The 17,257-nt window shown below is 38.5% G+C and overlaps 1 protein-coding gene across 4 annotated transcripts in view; it reads left to right on the forward strand.

The window, feature by feature from the left end:
* CNTN5 (contactin 5) overlaps window positions 1-17,257 on the forward strand; it is an 863,350-nt gene that overhangs the window by 738,536 nt on the left and 107,557 nt on the right. For all 4 annotated transcript variants that reach the window (XM_056114781.1, XM_056114779.1, XM_056114782.1 and 1 more), the window contains one exon: window positions 2,188-2,363. In XM_056114781.1, the coding sequence (XP_055970756.1) occupies window positions 2,188-2,363 (176 nt within the window). The remainder of the gene's footprint in view (window positions 1-2,187; window positions 2,364-17,257) is intronic.

The raw sequence follows: 17,257 nt of genomic DNA on the forward strand, positions 1-17,257 counted from the left end.
CTTCCCATTATTTAGTGGCACGTAAAGAAATGCCTTGTTGAGGTGGGGAGGAAATAAAACTTAAATATTATACTTTGAACAAAATCACAAAATCTATGAAAGGGTAAAAGGAAGCTTTCTGAAATTTAAGTCAGTACCCAAAGTCATGCATTAGTATGCAGTACTTTTCCTCCACCAAGATTGATGCTAGCATCAATCGTGGTTTTTTGTGACCACTCAGTCTGAGGCTTTGGGTCAAGAAGACACAGAGAGGAGGTGAGCAAGGGGAGGTGAACTGTGTCCACATGAGCAGATGGCCAGGCTGCCCTCTGAGGTCACCATCATGGAACTTCTACCTACTGACTGTCCAGCATTAGAGATAGAGCTGCTTACATGTTTTCTATTAGTTTCCTAGTTGTAAACTAGACTTCAGGCTGTGAGCTTTCTTTTGCGACTAGATGTCATCCGTACTGAGAAAACCTCATATCTAAATCTCTTCAGTTGGCAAAAGGACTATCTGCCTACAACCAAACTGTATTCTTAATTATGTGCACATATTCTGCAGTGAATCATGCTTTTTGGCCACAAAATATAGAAATGTTAATTTTCCTCTTTCTTTAGAAAGAGGAATATTAAAATAGTCATCACTCTGATATTTTAGAATAGAAGCAAACATCAACAGAAGGAACATAATTTGAGAGATGTCTCAGCATACTACTGGGATCCAACTCAATCTTCTGGTCTGTGTTTTATTCCTTTGCTATGAGGAACAATTTCTCATAATGAAGCAGTTCTGGAGCCTCAGACTTCTAAAACATAGCAATAATATGTTTTGTTATTTGAGAGTTGGTCAGACTTCTTCGTCAAGACCCTGAATAATCAGTTCGAGGCTCTTCGTGTTCCTGGAGCGAGCAGACACCATTGGGCTACACTAGCATGCGACAGGGATGAATGGAGATGTTACTGGCACCTGCTCAAGCAAACTGATGAGTGACGGGATGTCAAGTGATCAAGTGATTTGAGAGTTAAAGAATAGTTATACAGAGCATTGGGAATTTTTACAAAGTTTAAGCTCGACTATGTTCTGATTATCTGACTGCTTTGAAGAAGCCAAAACTCGAAATACCAGACAGAATGTCTAGCTTCTAGAATTTTAATATTGATAATGACCTTCCTTTCCTGGTCTAGGGCTTCCTCTGGAAGGGTGGTGCAGATTCAAGGATTTGATCAGTGCTTGAGAACAGTATTTAATGACACTAACAGAATACTTAATAGGAGCACTGCCTAATTTTTAATCACTTGTATGAATCTTCTTGAGGTGTCTCAAGAGGCTAATTAGGGGGGAAAAAAAGACAAAATCAAAATCCTGTCTCCATCACTCCCTGCTTGATTCAGAAAACATACCCTAATGCATACTTGATCACTAGCTTGAATAACCCTTGAGTTTACAGCTGGCATTAGCTCTTTGTAGTTCATAGGTGCACAGATCCCAGCAAAACTTATTTTTTTGTTCATCTGAACCATTATTAATTAAACTTTCCTCAAAAGAACACTTTCATTCAGTGTTTTGCTTTTTCTTTTAGATCTCCAGCAAACCATCCACAACAGATCAAAAGTGCTACTTTCAGACAGCCCCTTTCTCTGCTGTTTCCCTAGAGGGTTCTGTAGCGTGAAAACCAAATGAAGGTGGAATATCAGTAAGATTGTATTTTTGCCACTGGAAGGTAATAATAAGTGGCACCTTTTATAACCATTTAGAAAGTGAACTGCCTCTGGACTTGTTTTTCCTTGGTATAGAAAATTTTTGTTATTAAAATACTTTTATTTATACTTGATTCTTGAAGGAACACGGGTAGATTTTGGCTCCCCCACCCACCCTGATTTCCTTCTTCCTGAATAGTAAGTGTTGCTTCTCACTGTATAGAGTTGCAAACATGATTGTCCATGCTAATTTCTTAGCAGAAACAGGAACATTTAAATCATGTGTCCCCTGAAGAAAAGCATAGTAAAATGTCCTCCTAGTCCCCAAGCTACAGTTTTGCATCATTTACATGTGGAACATCTATTGCATTGCAGATATCTATTGTAGATATCTGCAACAACTCTGGTGCGTGGATTCTCTGTTTAAGTGTTTGTCTTTCAAGTTGGCAGCACGCAAGCAAATAGACAGTGTTCCTTAAACCAGTCAATGTATCTTTATGTCCATAGAACCGACACGACTAGAGCTTACTCCAAAAAGAACAGAGCTAACAGTGGGAGAAAGCGTCGTCCTTAACTGCAAAGCAATTCACGATGCGAGTTTGGATGTCACTTTCTACTGGACTCTCAAAGGACAGCCGATCGATTTTGAGAAAGAAGGTGGACATTTTGAAAGCATCAGGGCCGTAAGTTAATACACTTTTATTCTTTGAGTCATAATAATTTTAGAATCTAGATTCAAATGTAGAAAATTTTCTTATCTATGAAATGCTAAGGATGCTATGGGGGGAAAATCTAATTGATTCAAGCAGTTATTTTTATCCAATTTTTAATGTTATATCAAAATGGAAATAATAATTATTTTGAAATCCCCAGTTTAGAAGTGAGAAAAACCTAATTATGAAATCTGATTTCCTTGCTGTTTTTATTTACTTGATTCATATTGTTAATATTTATATATTTCCTTTCAAAAGTCACATTGCTACATAAAATGACTATTGTGTTTTTTAAAGCATTTCTAATATAATTATGATACAATAAATAAATAAAATAGGCTTGTCCCTCCTACCCAAGAAATAGTTATTTTTAATATTTCTTAAGTTCTTGAAAATTATGAAACTTAAACATATAACCATTATTAGAAATGCATTTGAGCCTTAGATAAACATTCAAAGACTAATCCACCAAATCTATTTTTAATATCTTTTATATTATATTTTGTGGCAATCAACTAAAAAGAGTGGGAAATCTTTTGATTCAAATACTGTACAACTCTCAGTGTCTCAATTCAATCAAGCAGTGGGAAAGACCCTATTCTCCTTCTGTCTTGTTTAGAACATAGGGAAGGACATAATTTCAGCAAGAAAGGTGAAACTAGAGTAACAAAGAAAGAGGGTTCTGCTGCAATAATCTTTCTCTATTGGATAAAGAGGTGACTGCAAATATAATTACCGATTACAAATCCAGTTTTAAACAGTGCTACAAACTCGGAATGTTCTCCAGACCCTTGGAGGGACACGGGAGAGTGACAGATGATTAAGCAGTGCTCAGGAAGCACCATTTACAAAGAATTTCACTTTATAGGCAAAGCAACACCATGGGGAAAGGTCCTAGACTCAAAGTCAAGAATTAATGTTGCAAAATGTAAAGTGAAAGAGTTGGACCAGGTAATTTCTAAGTTTTGTCTCACTCTATAAATTGATACATTTATATTAGTAGATCTTATTGAGATTTCTTTGTTATCCTTGTTAGAATAGCCAAACTTAAACATTTTCTTCCAAATTATTCCTTCAATCCTGGTTTATTCAACTATAGATAATGGGAAATATTATGTAAATAAGAAACAATAACCGTACTATTCCAGCATTAAGTAAATCCATATATAAGATATTTTGGTAAAGTTAATTCATTTTCCTCTAGTTTATAAACATTTCCTTTTACCTTGAGTTGTAAAAACATTTTATGGCATGATATAAAACAGAACCAGAAAAATCTGATGCTGAAATACCACATTTGGGAGCAAAATATATACACCATTAAAAAAAATCCATTAGTATTATTTGTAGACATTCATTTTGAACAATCACATATATAAAGTAAAAATGCCTGAAATGAATACTGGACTTTCTTCAAATAAGGCCTCACTTTATTTTTAAAACCTCAAATAGAGAAATGAATGTTTTTTGGAAAAGATGTCTGAATTCTTATTTTCATATTTTGGTTTGATGTCAGCCATTTATATCAATAAGTACTTTTATTCTTTTCATAAGACTGGCAGTTAATAATAATTGCTGTATCTTACTTCTCATTTGTGCTGTTCTTTGCCTTATAAATTACAGAAAAGTTCCCTCACTCCATACAAACCTAACTTGGACATGTTAAAACCTACCTTGTACATGATACAATTGGGCTCCAGACTATAGACATTTATTTATTATTTATATATTAAATAAAATTTAGATCAGAAGAATGAAACCATGACACTGAGAAGTGGGAAGATATTTAGTTTTAATATAATGAGGGACTTAACAATTTTACTATACTTAGAATTATAGATAGGAATAGTCACTTTGAAATACTTGAAAGTTTTAAATCTGCATGTTGTCAAAGAATCATCTAGTATAATTTTCCCAGTTACCCAAACACTGATCGATTGGGTTCAAGCCAGCCTGAAGCATATGCAGTGGAGACAGTTGTTTAAGACCCTGGAAAGACAGGAAATTGAGAATCTTCATTCCATCCTTCAGGAGGAGGAATAGAAGGGCTCTCTAACTGTACCAAAGTTTTGGTACATCTACACAATGGAATACTATGCAGCTGTTATAAAAGATAAAGTCATGAAATTTGCATATAGATGGATCAACATGGAAAATATCATGTTAAGTGAAATGAGTCAGAAAGAGAGGAACAGACAGAAAGATTACACTCATTTGTAGAATATAAAGTAACAGAATGGGAGACTAACACCCAAGAACAGTAGAGATAAGTACCAGAAGGATTACTCCACAGCATAGAAGCCGGCCTCACATGCTGGGGGAAAAGGCAGCTCAGATAGAGAAGGGATAAGTAAAGGGGTCTTGGAGGGCCCACTCGGGATGGGAGGTGCAGGCTGAAAGTAGACTATAGACAGAACATGACGGCCATGTAATACCTTTACTGCAAATAACAACACCAAAAAGGAGAGAGAAATCAAAAGGAAATGCCCTGTCACAGAGGCAGGGTGGTGTGGAGGGAACGGGGTGGGGGTGGTGGGAGGGATACTGGGACCATTGGTGGTGGAAAATGGGCACTGGTGGAGGGATTGGTACTCGACCATTATATGATTGAAACGCAAGCATAAAAGTTTGTAAGTCTGTAACTGTACCTCACGGTGATTCACCAATAAAAAAAATTTTTTAAAAAAAGAAAGAAAACTAGAAGGGATCTCTAGAGTGCCTTGCTGCTGGGGGCACCTTTGGTTTAAGAGGCCAGAGAAGATGCTGGAGTCAGGGAGCCGTGTGGAGAGAATCCTCTGCCACCAGCTCTGATTTTAAAGGAGAGGCCCTGAGTTCAGAGTCCAACTGGATCAGGAAATGCCAGAATGGGCAGGCTGGGCCCCAACACAGTCTCTCTCAGGAGCTGCCCTGACACCCAGTCTACCAGCAGGTAATGGAATCTGCTGGTAGGGTGACTCTGAGGAGAAAGAGCTTTGCCTGCTAATCCTATCAGTGCGTCAACCAAACATTGTCTGAGTCATATGGCTTATTGACATCCTCTACTTTTCAGCTAGTTCTGCCAGTGTCTTTTATGTACAGTTTTTGGGTGGTAGAAAAAGCCATAGATCAACTTGATTCGTGATTTTTATGACATTATATGCAGTGTACATTGTTATGGTTAAATCATGCTTTGGGAGTGCATGTCTTTTTTTTTTTTTTTTTGCTTTTTGGGTCACACATGGTGATACACAGGGGTTACTCCTGGCTCTGCACTCAAAAATTTACTTTTGGCGGTGCTCGGGGGACCATACGAGGTCCTGGGGATCAAACCCAGGTTGGCTGAGTGCAAGGCAAACACCCTACCCACTGTGTTACCACTGCAACCCCTTTGGGAGTGCATTTCAAGAGAGCAAATAAACAGGTAGACTAAACATATCAGGCTAAAAATAATGATTGCTTTGAAATTTAATTGGGGGTGGGGGTGGGCTACACCCAGCTATATCAGGGGTTACTCTGCACTCGGGAATTACTCCTGGGACCACATGGGATGCCAGAAATCTGAAACAAAATCTGGTCTGAGCAGGTAAGGCTGCTCTCTAGCCCCTCTACTATTGCTCCGCCCTACCCCATACTTTGAAATTTAAATGAAAACATTTGCAAGAAAATACTGTGATTTCCCTTGCCCACTATACTAAGCCCATGTTTTACAAATGCAGCCACTTAACTAATTGTACATTCTTTGTGGCTACAACTGAAGCCCTTGGAACACTGTCCAGTGGTCCACCTCTAGCCATCATGTCCAGCTCACCCAGCTCCCTTTGGGGGAGCAACAATATGAGTTAAGTGACTGTGACAAGTTAATATACTAGTATTTATATAGTATGTATAACAAACCTTAAGACTGTGGCAAGTTAGGAACTGTACTAATTTGTCATTGGTAATCATACTCACTTGTCAGTCTTAAGGTTTTCCATTCAGTTTTATAAGCTAAGTCCTGTGGGAAGCCAGAGTTCAAGGCCCTCCTGCCCAGGAGAGCATGAGAAATCCCGCACATGACCCTTCTACCTATGGGTGAACCCCTGCGGGACACTCGGGGAGCTGGAGCTTGAACTGGACCTGGACAGGAAGGATTTTTCTGGGTGACTAGAAGAAACTTTACTTCAGGCAGAGTGAGCGAGTCAAGCAAACACTAAAAGAGGGAAATGTCGGAGACCATTTCTGGAGCAGAGAGGAGACACTTGCCCTGACAGTTCAGGGAGGCCCACTGTGGGCCAGTCTCTATTGGTTGATACATTTCAAGGGAAGCAGCCAAGGCCCTGCGGTAAAAGGTACCAATTTCCAAATGACAGAATTCGAATTTGGTTTAATTGTGAGCTTAGCAGGGAGTCATGATAATTCCAGTTTGTTTGTTTGTTTGTTTGTTTTTTTAGGAATATGACTTTTCCAGCTGCATAGATAGGCACTGAGCAGCTTACAGACTCTACGTTTGCTTTAGACTGACTGGACAGGAGTCAAGTACTACATGCTTTGACTTAAATAACCATCTGGTTATCAAATAAGACTCTTACAACTGTGTTTTTCCACAGTCATTTCTGTTGCCCAGAGGTCAGTGACAATCTCAGGACTATAGGCAGTGCCAGAATGTGACCAGACAGCCTCAAAGTTGTCCCAGAACTGTGAAGGATATAATTAGCTACCGTTTTCTGGAGAACTGAAATCCCTAGTTACACATTCAAGATGTATGCAAGTTTCAATCCTTAGAATGCATAAGAAGTTATGCTAAATAGCATAGGAGCATGCAAATTTGTTTTGATTCTTGGTAGAGGAAAAACAAATTCAAAACAATTGCCATCATGAAAATCACTTAAAGAATTGTAATTTCCATTGTGGACTCCTCACAGTTGCTAAATTGTATTGAGTCAGAAAACCTAACACTGCCGTAGAGGTTTGCTGTTTAAGAGTTTCTTTCCAGTCACTGAGTTGTTACTATACACTCAGGAAGGTGGTGTAGAGATTACTCAGAAAGGCAGCGTAGAGATTGCTCAGGAAAGCGGTGTAGAGACTGCTCAGGAAGGTGGTGTAGAAATCGCTCAGGAAGGTGGTATAGAGATTATTCAGGAAAGTGGTATAGAGATTCATTGGCCCTATGTTTTCAGTGAGAAAACTGAAGCATAAAACTTCGTTTAAGGTCATATGAGTATTAAATTGAGTTAACAGGATTAAATTATTTTGAACTTTAAAAACTCTAATTTTTAAACTACATTTTGTTGATTTTCCATCTTGATTTTTCAGTTACTAGGTGTTCATTTATTGCCTATAAACTTTGAGAAGTTAAAAAAAATTTGAGGATTTGGTCGAAGTTTTGGGTAAATGTAAAGTTCACACAGAAGAGTAAATATTTTAACAAAAATACGAGTTTCATTTTTCAAAAGAATCAAATAAGCATTGCTAGAGACCATGAGACAGAAAAGCAAGGAATTCAGTACCTATTGTGTACTCAAGTATTCAAGTTAATAGCTAAAGCTAAATATATACATATAAATCTGTTAAATATTAGCTAAGTGGTTGTCATACTGTAGGTGCTCAATTAATTTATATATAGTAACTCATCAGTTCCTCTTAACAATCATCTGAAGGTACTATATAACCGAGACCTTATAGGGTAAATAAACCTAAGATAGGGCTGAAAGAAAGAAAATTTTAGTGAAAGATATTGTATCTGTGCATCTGAAGGATCTTGGCAATGATTGAGTTTTTTCTAAGTTTATACTTCGGTTCTCATTCTGTACCTTTTGTAATATTTTCACTGTTGAGGAACTCATTCACAGAGTTCCTTATTCTTAGTTCACTCTGTTATCAACTAAATCTCAATATCAGAAAGTTGGGAGGTAGGAGCAATTATATGATCATCTGTTTACCAAGTCCAGGGATGATGAACGTGTCTGATTCTGATTCATAGTCATGTTTTTTCTTTTTTGAACAATATAAAGTAGATAACGAGGAACCAAAATGTAAATTTCTTAGTGACTTTAGGATAGTATGTTAGCTGGTAAGTTCTAGCCAATATTAATTGCCCTATTACAGTTACTTCTGTTTCTAGTTTATCTTCTTAGGCATTAGCTTCTATTTACTAAGGAGTAAAATCTCAAACTAGAAGACACCATCTGTTTCCAGGTGGAAAAATGTTAATACAGTATAAATGAATGAAGACATTGGCACAATTCCTGGATTTGCTAGTGCTTAAAGCTCTGCCACATCCTCTTCATCATTTGAAGTCTAAGCCTTGGAAATGCTTTATAAGTAAATGTACCAAGGGCAAGAGATCAGTAACTGTGCTGAAGACAGTCTTCTCGTTGGTTCATACTGCCACCAGTTCCGGTTAGTGCACTGAGAAAGGAAAGCATTACCCCATAGAAGTATTAGAGTTTTCAGACTGTTTTGGAAAGGGATACCATTCCCATTCTTCCTCCTGAGCCATTGCTAGCAAATGTGCCACCACTGATTATCTCCTCCAATCAGGAATAGTTCCCAGAGCAAAGAGAATGCCTGACTTTGTCAGTGTGTGTATTTTTGGCAAAATATGACTGTAAATCTGTTATTCCATTCTACAAGAGTTCATGGATTAATGAAGTAAAGTAACCCTTGTGAGTTGTTCCTGGAAGGAGAGGCTAATGCACTGTTTTGTTTTGGGTTGTTTTGCACCGAGAATGTCTCCCAAATAACCACCCAAAGAGCGTTTGTTGACTGAAGCGTGAGACAAAGCATGTTTTAGCTTAGCCAACTGTGTGTTAGAGGTTTTAACATAACCAAATAGTGCGTGAATTTCTGTGATACCAGTTCTAACAGAATCATCTAGTTCCTTGCATTATTTTATGTGTTTAATTGAACTTTGTCAGCATTTAGAAGTGAAAAATGTTGACTTAGATAATACTGAAGATGGTCTTTTCTTGGGAGAGCCTTCCTTAATATCTGGGCAAGTCATCTGAGTAACCTGCCAATGGGACCAGCGGGGCCACAGTTAAATAGTAACACCTGTTGATTACCCACCTTCATTTTTAACTCTAGTTGGCATATCATCCCGGAAAGCAAATTTTCAAGTGTTCCTCTTAACCTTTTCAGATGTAATAAAAACAGGTGGTTCCCACAAAGTTACCACATATGAAATGATAAGCCTGACCGTCCAGGTCAGAACCTCACTTTGTTCATCTGTGTGAGATCCTCCAGGACCACACAGATATACTGTTAGAATACATAACTTTCTATTGATTTAAAGGCTCCATATTTTGACAGCTATTTTATCTTTTTTGATACATTTACAGATCATTATGGCTAAAATGAAAAGTTATTAGTTTCACCGCAATGTCTTTTTGGGGCAGCACTGTAGGTCTTTTTGTCATTTGTTATTTTTTGAGAGAGAAAATAAAGCTTCTTCATAGAGAAAGGCAATTTCAGTGTAGACCACGCTAGGAAAAATCCAATCACTAGCCTGTGTTCAGTAATCTGTGGATAAAGTACACTTGCCAGAGAGTCTCATCACAGCCTGCCGGGATGGTCCAGGTTATTGGATTGGGAAAAGTGGGAAATGAGAAATAGAAAACACTTCGTACCTCTTAATAGAATTTTCTTTTCTAGATGATAAACTCAAGAAATTAAGTATGTTTTCAGCTCACTAAGCTCAGAAATAAGAAATGCTTACATATGTAAAGCTCCATACTATGTTAAGCTTTGTTTTAATCCAAATTCATTTTAGCATTCCATTCATTTATAAGCTCATACTAGCTTTCTCTACTACTACATTTTTCTTGGGTTAGTTGCTTATGCCCCTGTACCTTTAGCACTGCAAATTCAGGTTGACTTCAGCACATTGTCACAACCGCTGTTCTACCGGTAACTGATTTATCTCTGTGCTGCTTATTTAATCCAAATCTCACCTAACTCTTTTTTTAAAACAGTGAATTATTTGCATAGACTTTCTTATCTTTCTTTATGCCTATCTACCCAACTTCTAATACTAATTTTCATGCAAAATTGAACTCCAAATATTTTGAGTTTCATTTAAGAACATCCTTTGTATTTATTCGCTAGCCAATTGTACACTGCAGTACAACCAGTGGTTCTAGACTCTAGAACTGCTTCCCCATTCCAACCTGACTAACACTTATTTTCATAAGACTGTGAGTTACACTAAAAATCATTTAGGATGAATGAATAACTAAACAGTTGATACCAAACGCACTCTTGTTTGCCATAAAGCTATAGTTTTCTGTTTGCATCAAATATTCAAATCATGTTACTGAAATAAATACCTACATTCTCTTCAGAGCCTAGTATTTATCTTTTCCCAATACTCAAGTTTTATACAAAATGAATGTTCGAATTTTTTCAAGTTATTGTTACTCAAATGTTTAATTTTTAAAATACCTCTAGTTTTTCTTGTTTTTCTCTTCCTTTCATAATTTATGTGGATCCATGGGCCTGTAAAAATAAATCTAATTCAGAAAGATAAGTCATTGTATCAATTTTATGAGAAAAATTTAGGCTATTTTTAGTCAAGGTTGTGGGGTGAAGCTGAGATTTCCCTTTCGAGGCTGAGGTACTCCTTCCCCAAGACACTGGACACTGGCAGCTTTCAGCTGATACCCTTTCTGGATTTCTTTCACAACCAATGAGGGGCCCAAGTGATGTTCTGACCACTAGCCTGTGTCCAAGGGTAGGACTGATGAATGTAGAGTGATGATTATTAAAAGCCAAGTTCCTCGCTGCCCAGTTTTACATTTCTGAAGGGTCAGGCCAGCTTCAGAGTTCCAGTGGGACTAGCTGAGTCTTCGTGATGACATTAGAGGTAAGCAGTTCCCTTGACCTGTTTCTGCTTCCTGCATTTCCCAACAAATATTGATCCCAAAGGCACTTTCCAACGCAGTATCCATTTCAGAATCTCTCTTACACTGTGACTTAAGACAGCTGGAGTGACAAATGCCATTGCCAAAAAAGAAGAGGAAAGAAGTGTAACTTAGAGCAGCAGTAATACTAATAATTCCTGCTCACCAAATAACTATTAGATACCTGTTAGTGAGCTATACTTCTTAAATACTGTTTTCATTTATTACCTACAAATATCCTATGATTGAAGTAATTGGGTTAGGGTAGGTTTTGATTTTTTGAAAGAAGTCTAAGAAATGCAAAAAAAAAATTAAAAACTTTTCAGAGGTGAGTAATTATTCTAAAGGAGAGTTACTATTCAATCTGAACTCCTTTGCAGCACTGCCCTCCCCCCCCCCCCCCCGCCAATCTCTTTTGTCAAATCTAAAGAAATTTTGAACTCCTTAGGTGACATTTCAGATGTGCTGCTGTCTCAGGAAGTTTAACATTAAAGCCTATCTCATGAGTAATGTAGATTAATGTCCTTTAACAATTCTAGAATATGAAATTCCCTGTTGATAAGATCATCATATATATGCCTATAAAATCACTCATTCCTGTAAAGTTTATACTATAGTTGTGTGGTTGCATTTCATAATATTCAGAAGTTTTTCCCAGCATTGGCAACCAGTACTGTCATGACCATATCCCTGTTCCTTTGCCAAGATAAATTTCTATTATATATATTCTTAAAAGCAGCCCTACAAAGCAAACATTCCAAAGTTATTTATTTTAAAATAAATGAGGCAGGTTTTTTATATCTGATTAAGATAGTATAGAAATAGGAGCTAAAGAGTAATACAGAGGGTTGCACACAGCCAACCTGAGATTATTCCCTGTAACCCCGTATGGTCCCCTAAGCACTACTGATCTACCCCAAAAATCATATATATACATATATATGTCTGTACACGTGTTTGTACACACATATACATATGCATACATAAAAATATGCCCCAGTTGGTGTTGGAACATTGAATATATTAAATAATTGTGAATAACTTATGAAAATAAAATTAAATATATATTACGTATCACATAGTAATAATGTAGGTCAGACAGGTTCCAGATGAATAAAGACCTGAGTCCCAGGAGGGAGGAGAATGAGAGGCACATTAAAACACACATATTCCTCTCTCTCTCTCTCTCTCTCTCTCTCTCTCTCTCTCTCTCTCTCTCTCTCACACACACACACACACACACACACACACACACACATAGCATCTGAATGACACAGGCCTGGTCCCATCAGTCTTTAGCCACTTATGCTTCATATTTCGTGCCAAGAAGACAAAGCTGGCTAGATGTTTCACAGTGCAGACACCAAGAACTAAGTCAAGTTCTGATTCTTCGATGGGGCTATGAAAATTAAAGACAAATGTTGTCTTTCTGCTTCACAGTCCCACCTCTTTGACTAGACAACCAGCACTATTAAAGCATTAAAATTGTATGTTCTATAAACTCAAATCACCAAATTGTTAAAAATATCCTCCCCTGAAAGTCACTAAAATTGAATTGAAAACATCTTATAATATCCTACTACTTTTGCCTCTTCAGATGTTCTGTGGGCGTGTTTTCCCATTACTAAAAGCTCACTCTGGCTGCTGTATGGGCACATTTCATAGTGTAGCATCCATTTATATCAACTCCCATTTTTAGTCTTTTGAAGGTTCTCTCAGTATGGGCCTCAGACACAATATGTCACACTGTTTTTACTGCTAAAGTTGAGGCAAAGAATAGAGTGCCACGGTCCCCATGGTTCTGAGGAAAACCTCATTTCACACCTGAGGTCTCTGAGCTCCTGTGCGTCAGTCTGGAGCAGCCGTCTATAGCATCATTGGTGTCACATGATCTTTGAGTCCAGTTTTCTGGTGAGAGGGCAGCCAGGGTGCCACGGTCTTCCCTGCTCCTCAGGCCCCTCAGCAAGCTCACGATAATCTCCCCCAGACCAGCAGCAAAATCAGCCACAGATGTCCCCTTTTCAGCCTTTACATTTTCCAGGCTAGGAATTTTCTTGTTTCTGAATTCAGGACAGTGTTCTGAATGATATTAAGACCCAATGGGCTCAAGATGTGAGTCCGAGACAGAGTACTTGAATGTGTGTGAATCCCTGAGTTCAATTATTGGAACTACAGAAAAATAAAACACAAAAAGTCCACAACTGGTTATCTGTTAGCTTTTTAAGACTGCTAGCAGTGAAGACCAGATCAATGGAATTAAAATTAGCCACTTAAAGTTAGCCACTCAGAAACAAAGGACAACTGCATCATAAATATCTTTTTATTTGTTTGTTTTGGGTTTGGGGGCCAACACAAACAATACAACAACACAGCCCCAACTGTGCTCAGGGCTTACTTCTGGTTCTGCACTCAGGTATTACTTTTGGTGGACTTGAAGGACCATAGGGGATGCTGAAGATCAAACCCAGGTCAGCCATAAGCAAGGCCAGCACCCTATCCACTGTACTATCTCTCCACCCCTCTAAATAGCATTTAAAAAAACTTTAACAGAAGACATTTTCTAACTTTTATTATAATTATAGAAAATGTCAATGAGCTAGCTTTATTCATTTGCCTCATATGAAATTTTGAACATTAAAATTTTTATGCTAAGAGTAATTGTTTTCTCCAGAAATAATAATCACAGAAATTCTTTAGTAAAGAGAAAAATACAATGGATTCTGTTTATCATGTTGAAGCAGGGCTGGTATGTTTTATAGGCTTTTTGTTATTTTAATAAGAATGCCGTACATATATCTTATGTACCCAGGGAATATAATATAACCTACAGAGTGATAAAATGCATAGCATAATAAGACCCTTGATACTAGAAACTTAAACTTGTAAGAGGAAATTGTTCTTTTCAATATATGAAAGTCTGAATAAATAAAAGGCTGCACTTATTATCTAATACTACATAAGATTTAGGATTTTTATAAGCAAATGTGTTTCTGTTTTACATTTTGAAATACTATTGATATGTATGTTTTATACTGACTATTATTTCTAAAAGCGAATTTCAAAGAGTTGAGATTTTGATAGTTCTTTATTTTCAGGACATCTTTGAAATTCTACCTTTATTTCACAATTTCTCTTTATGCATCTGTTTTTGTATTGAATTCTAAAGGGTGCCTGACTGTTATGATGTATTTAGCTCTTAGCCTTTCAAACCCTTTATTTTCTTTCCAGTACTATTTTTGTCATGCTACAACATGAAAGTTAACTTCCAGAGTCTGGAATTAAAAGCTCAGTAGGTAGGCCCACAAAGATGTTTTCTCTCTTGAAAAAAAGGAAGAAATGAACATTTTAGAGAGATCTATTGGACTTTTATTGTTCACTCCCTTTCGTTATCTCATATGTCTTATATAAGAGAAATGGGGAATACAAATGCTTTGTAAAGCATGCTAATATTATCTTTAATGAATAATTGATAGTTCTACAGAGTGTTTATCAGTACACAACAGGTGACTACTGAGTTTATCTTAATTACCCAAAGATTCATTGAGCACCTGTACACTAGGTACCTGTATAAACAATAGCAAACTTTCTCTGGGCTGTATGAGCAAAACCGATTTAAGATCTCCGCCTTCCAGGAGCCTTGCAGTGCACAGAACAACAGACTTAGAAACAGATGTTGGGGCAGAGAGGTAGGAGAGCAGGTAAGAAACTTGCCTTCCACATAGCTGACCAGAGTTTGGTCCTAGCACTGCATACATTCCCTCCCAATCCCCTAGCAGGGTTGACCACAGAGCACAGAATCAGGAGTAAGCCCTGTACACAGTGACATATGTTCCCACCCCTGCCAAAAGCAGGCAAAGAAAACCAGATATGGTCACAGCAGGGAAGAAGCCTTGCAGGGTGCTCAGTCCAAATCATGCTCACATCATCCTGCCCGTGGACACACCAGGCAGTCCTTCAGCCAGGGGGACCTCCCATGTGACACTCAGGATGTGTGGACACCACTCTCACGGATGCCTCGCCAATTTGACAGGATGGTTCAAAGCCAGGGCCCAGAAAAGAAGTCACCCAGGGGTGCTCAGGAACTGGGCCTCACCCAGTGATGTTCTGGGGGCCTCCAGACCTGCACCCGGTAGAGCTCCAGGGAACCACGAAGGGCCGGGGACCCAGCTTAAGAACTTTGCCCATCAAGCTTGGTGCCCTAGCTCCTGAGCTCTTGCTATGGTCCATGCATTGGCTCTTGAAAAGGAGCAGACCGGCAAAAGACACTCAGAGAGACACTGGACTGAGGGAAAGAGGGAAACACCTCAGGTTTTGGCTATCAAGTTCCTCACAAATGAAGACATTACAGTTGGAGAGAGCCTCGGGGACTAGATTGCTCCACTCATTCTGTTTTTTGTTTGTTTGTTTGTTTGCTTGCTTTGGGGGGAGGGTCACACCCAACTATGTTCAGGGGTTCCTCTTGGCTCTGTGCTCAGGAATTACTTCTGGCTTGGGGGACCACATGGGATACTGGGGATTGAACCGGGGTCAGCTGTATGCAAGGCAAACACCCTCCCCACTGTACTATCACTCTGGCTCCTGCTCCAGTCATTCGGCTTGAAACTGGGGCCCTGGCTCCATGGCGGACTTATGTAAGTGGCCGTGATGATTCTCAGTTTCAGTGATAGCAAGTTACATATTCCTAGCAAAAATAAAGCTGCCAGATTTTTTCCAAGTGAAATAGAAGGATAAATTGTATGTTGCTTAGCCTACGTATGTGTTTTGCATAAATTTTCAGTGGTTTGAAATTTTCCATGAGATATGTAAAAGTGAAATTAGCCATAGCAACGTTAGGCTTCATATCTAAGGTCCCAGAGATAATCCTCTGAGAAAGATGAAGAGTTTTTTGTTGTTGTTGTTTTTGGGCTTTTTTGTTTTTGTTTTTGTTTTTGTTTTCAGGAAGCTGCTTGCTATTCTGGAGATAACTCTAGGAATGCAATGCAGTTAAGAGGACTGAGGTGCAATCAGAGTCTCTCCTTCCTTCCACATCTAATTCCTTGACTAAATCTGTCTTTGAGGACTCATCCCTGCTTTGCTTGCCATTGCCACCACCATGCAGAATGCCTACCAGATTGTTTGCTGTTTAAAGTAATTCTTAAATAAAATCTTGTTTACTTTCTTTTGAGCAACTTGAATTGTAACCCCTTCTATACTGTCAGTTTCTCATTTCTTTCTCATCAGCTAAACAACCAATCCCCAAATATTACTAATGGGAAAAGGTTTAAGACATTTATCAACTTTAATAAAATGGTTTTTGCAGAAACTACCTGCAGTGTGTGGTCCTGCATCATAAGAATAAAGCCCCCTCTCTCCTCTCTAGTACCCTTCACCCTTGCAGGCAGTGAGCCAGGAGGAACTCCTGAGCATCGCTGGGTGTGATCCCCCCCAAAAGCAAACAAACAAACAAACAAACAAAAACATGTTCTGTCTGTGCTGGGCCCCACTGATTGTTTTCCTTTGCCCTACTGTAACCTTAGACAGTCATAATATTGTGGCCCCTGTTTTTTAAAGTAATATCTTTTATATACTGTTGGGAACAGTTTTTCCCCAATGTGCCCAGACATGTTGCACACTGGTTCTGGGTAGACGTGGGGCGAAGGATAACAGGATCATAGAGAGTCCACTCTGGGAGACAGCTGACAGCTGCTCACTTTATTGCCAAATACACACATTTTAGAGAGAGCCTCGGTGTAAGAGGATGGTCCAATCACATAAAGTTTAGCATTACTAACCATCACCTTTCCAACTCTGCTTTGCCCTGGCCCAATGCCAATTAGGTCTTGATGCTGCAGCTAGGAATGAGTCTTGAGGGGAAGGTGAGACTCAAAGCCACATGCCTGGTGCTTGTAAAATGCACCCAGACACTCCCTACTGGGTCACCATGCAGGGACAAGTCTTATCTGCTATGCAGGGACAGATCTTATCTGCTTTGGCGCCTGTTGTCGCCTGTTGCCGTGCTCCACAAAA

Source organism: Sorex fumeus, unplaced genomic scaffold (assembly GCF_029834395.1).
Source record: "Sorex fumeus unplaced genomic scaffold, SorFum_2.1 ptg000028l, whole genome shotgun sequence".
Taxonomy (NCBI): Eukaryota; Metazoa; Chordata; class Mammalia; order Eulipotyphla; family Soricidae; genus Sorex; species Sorex fumeus.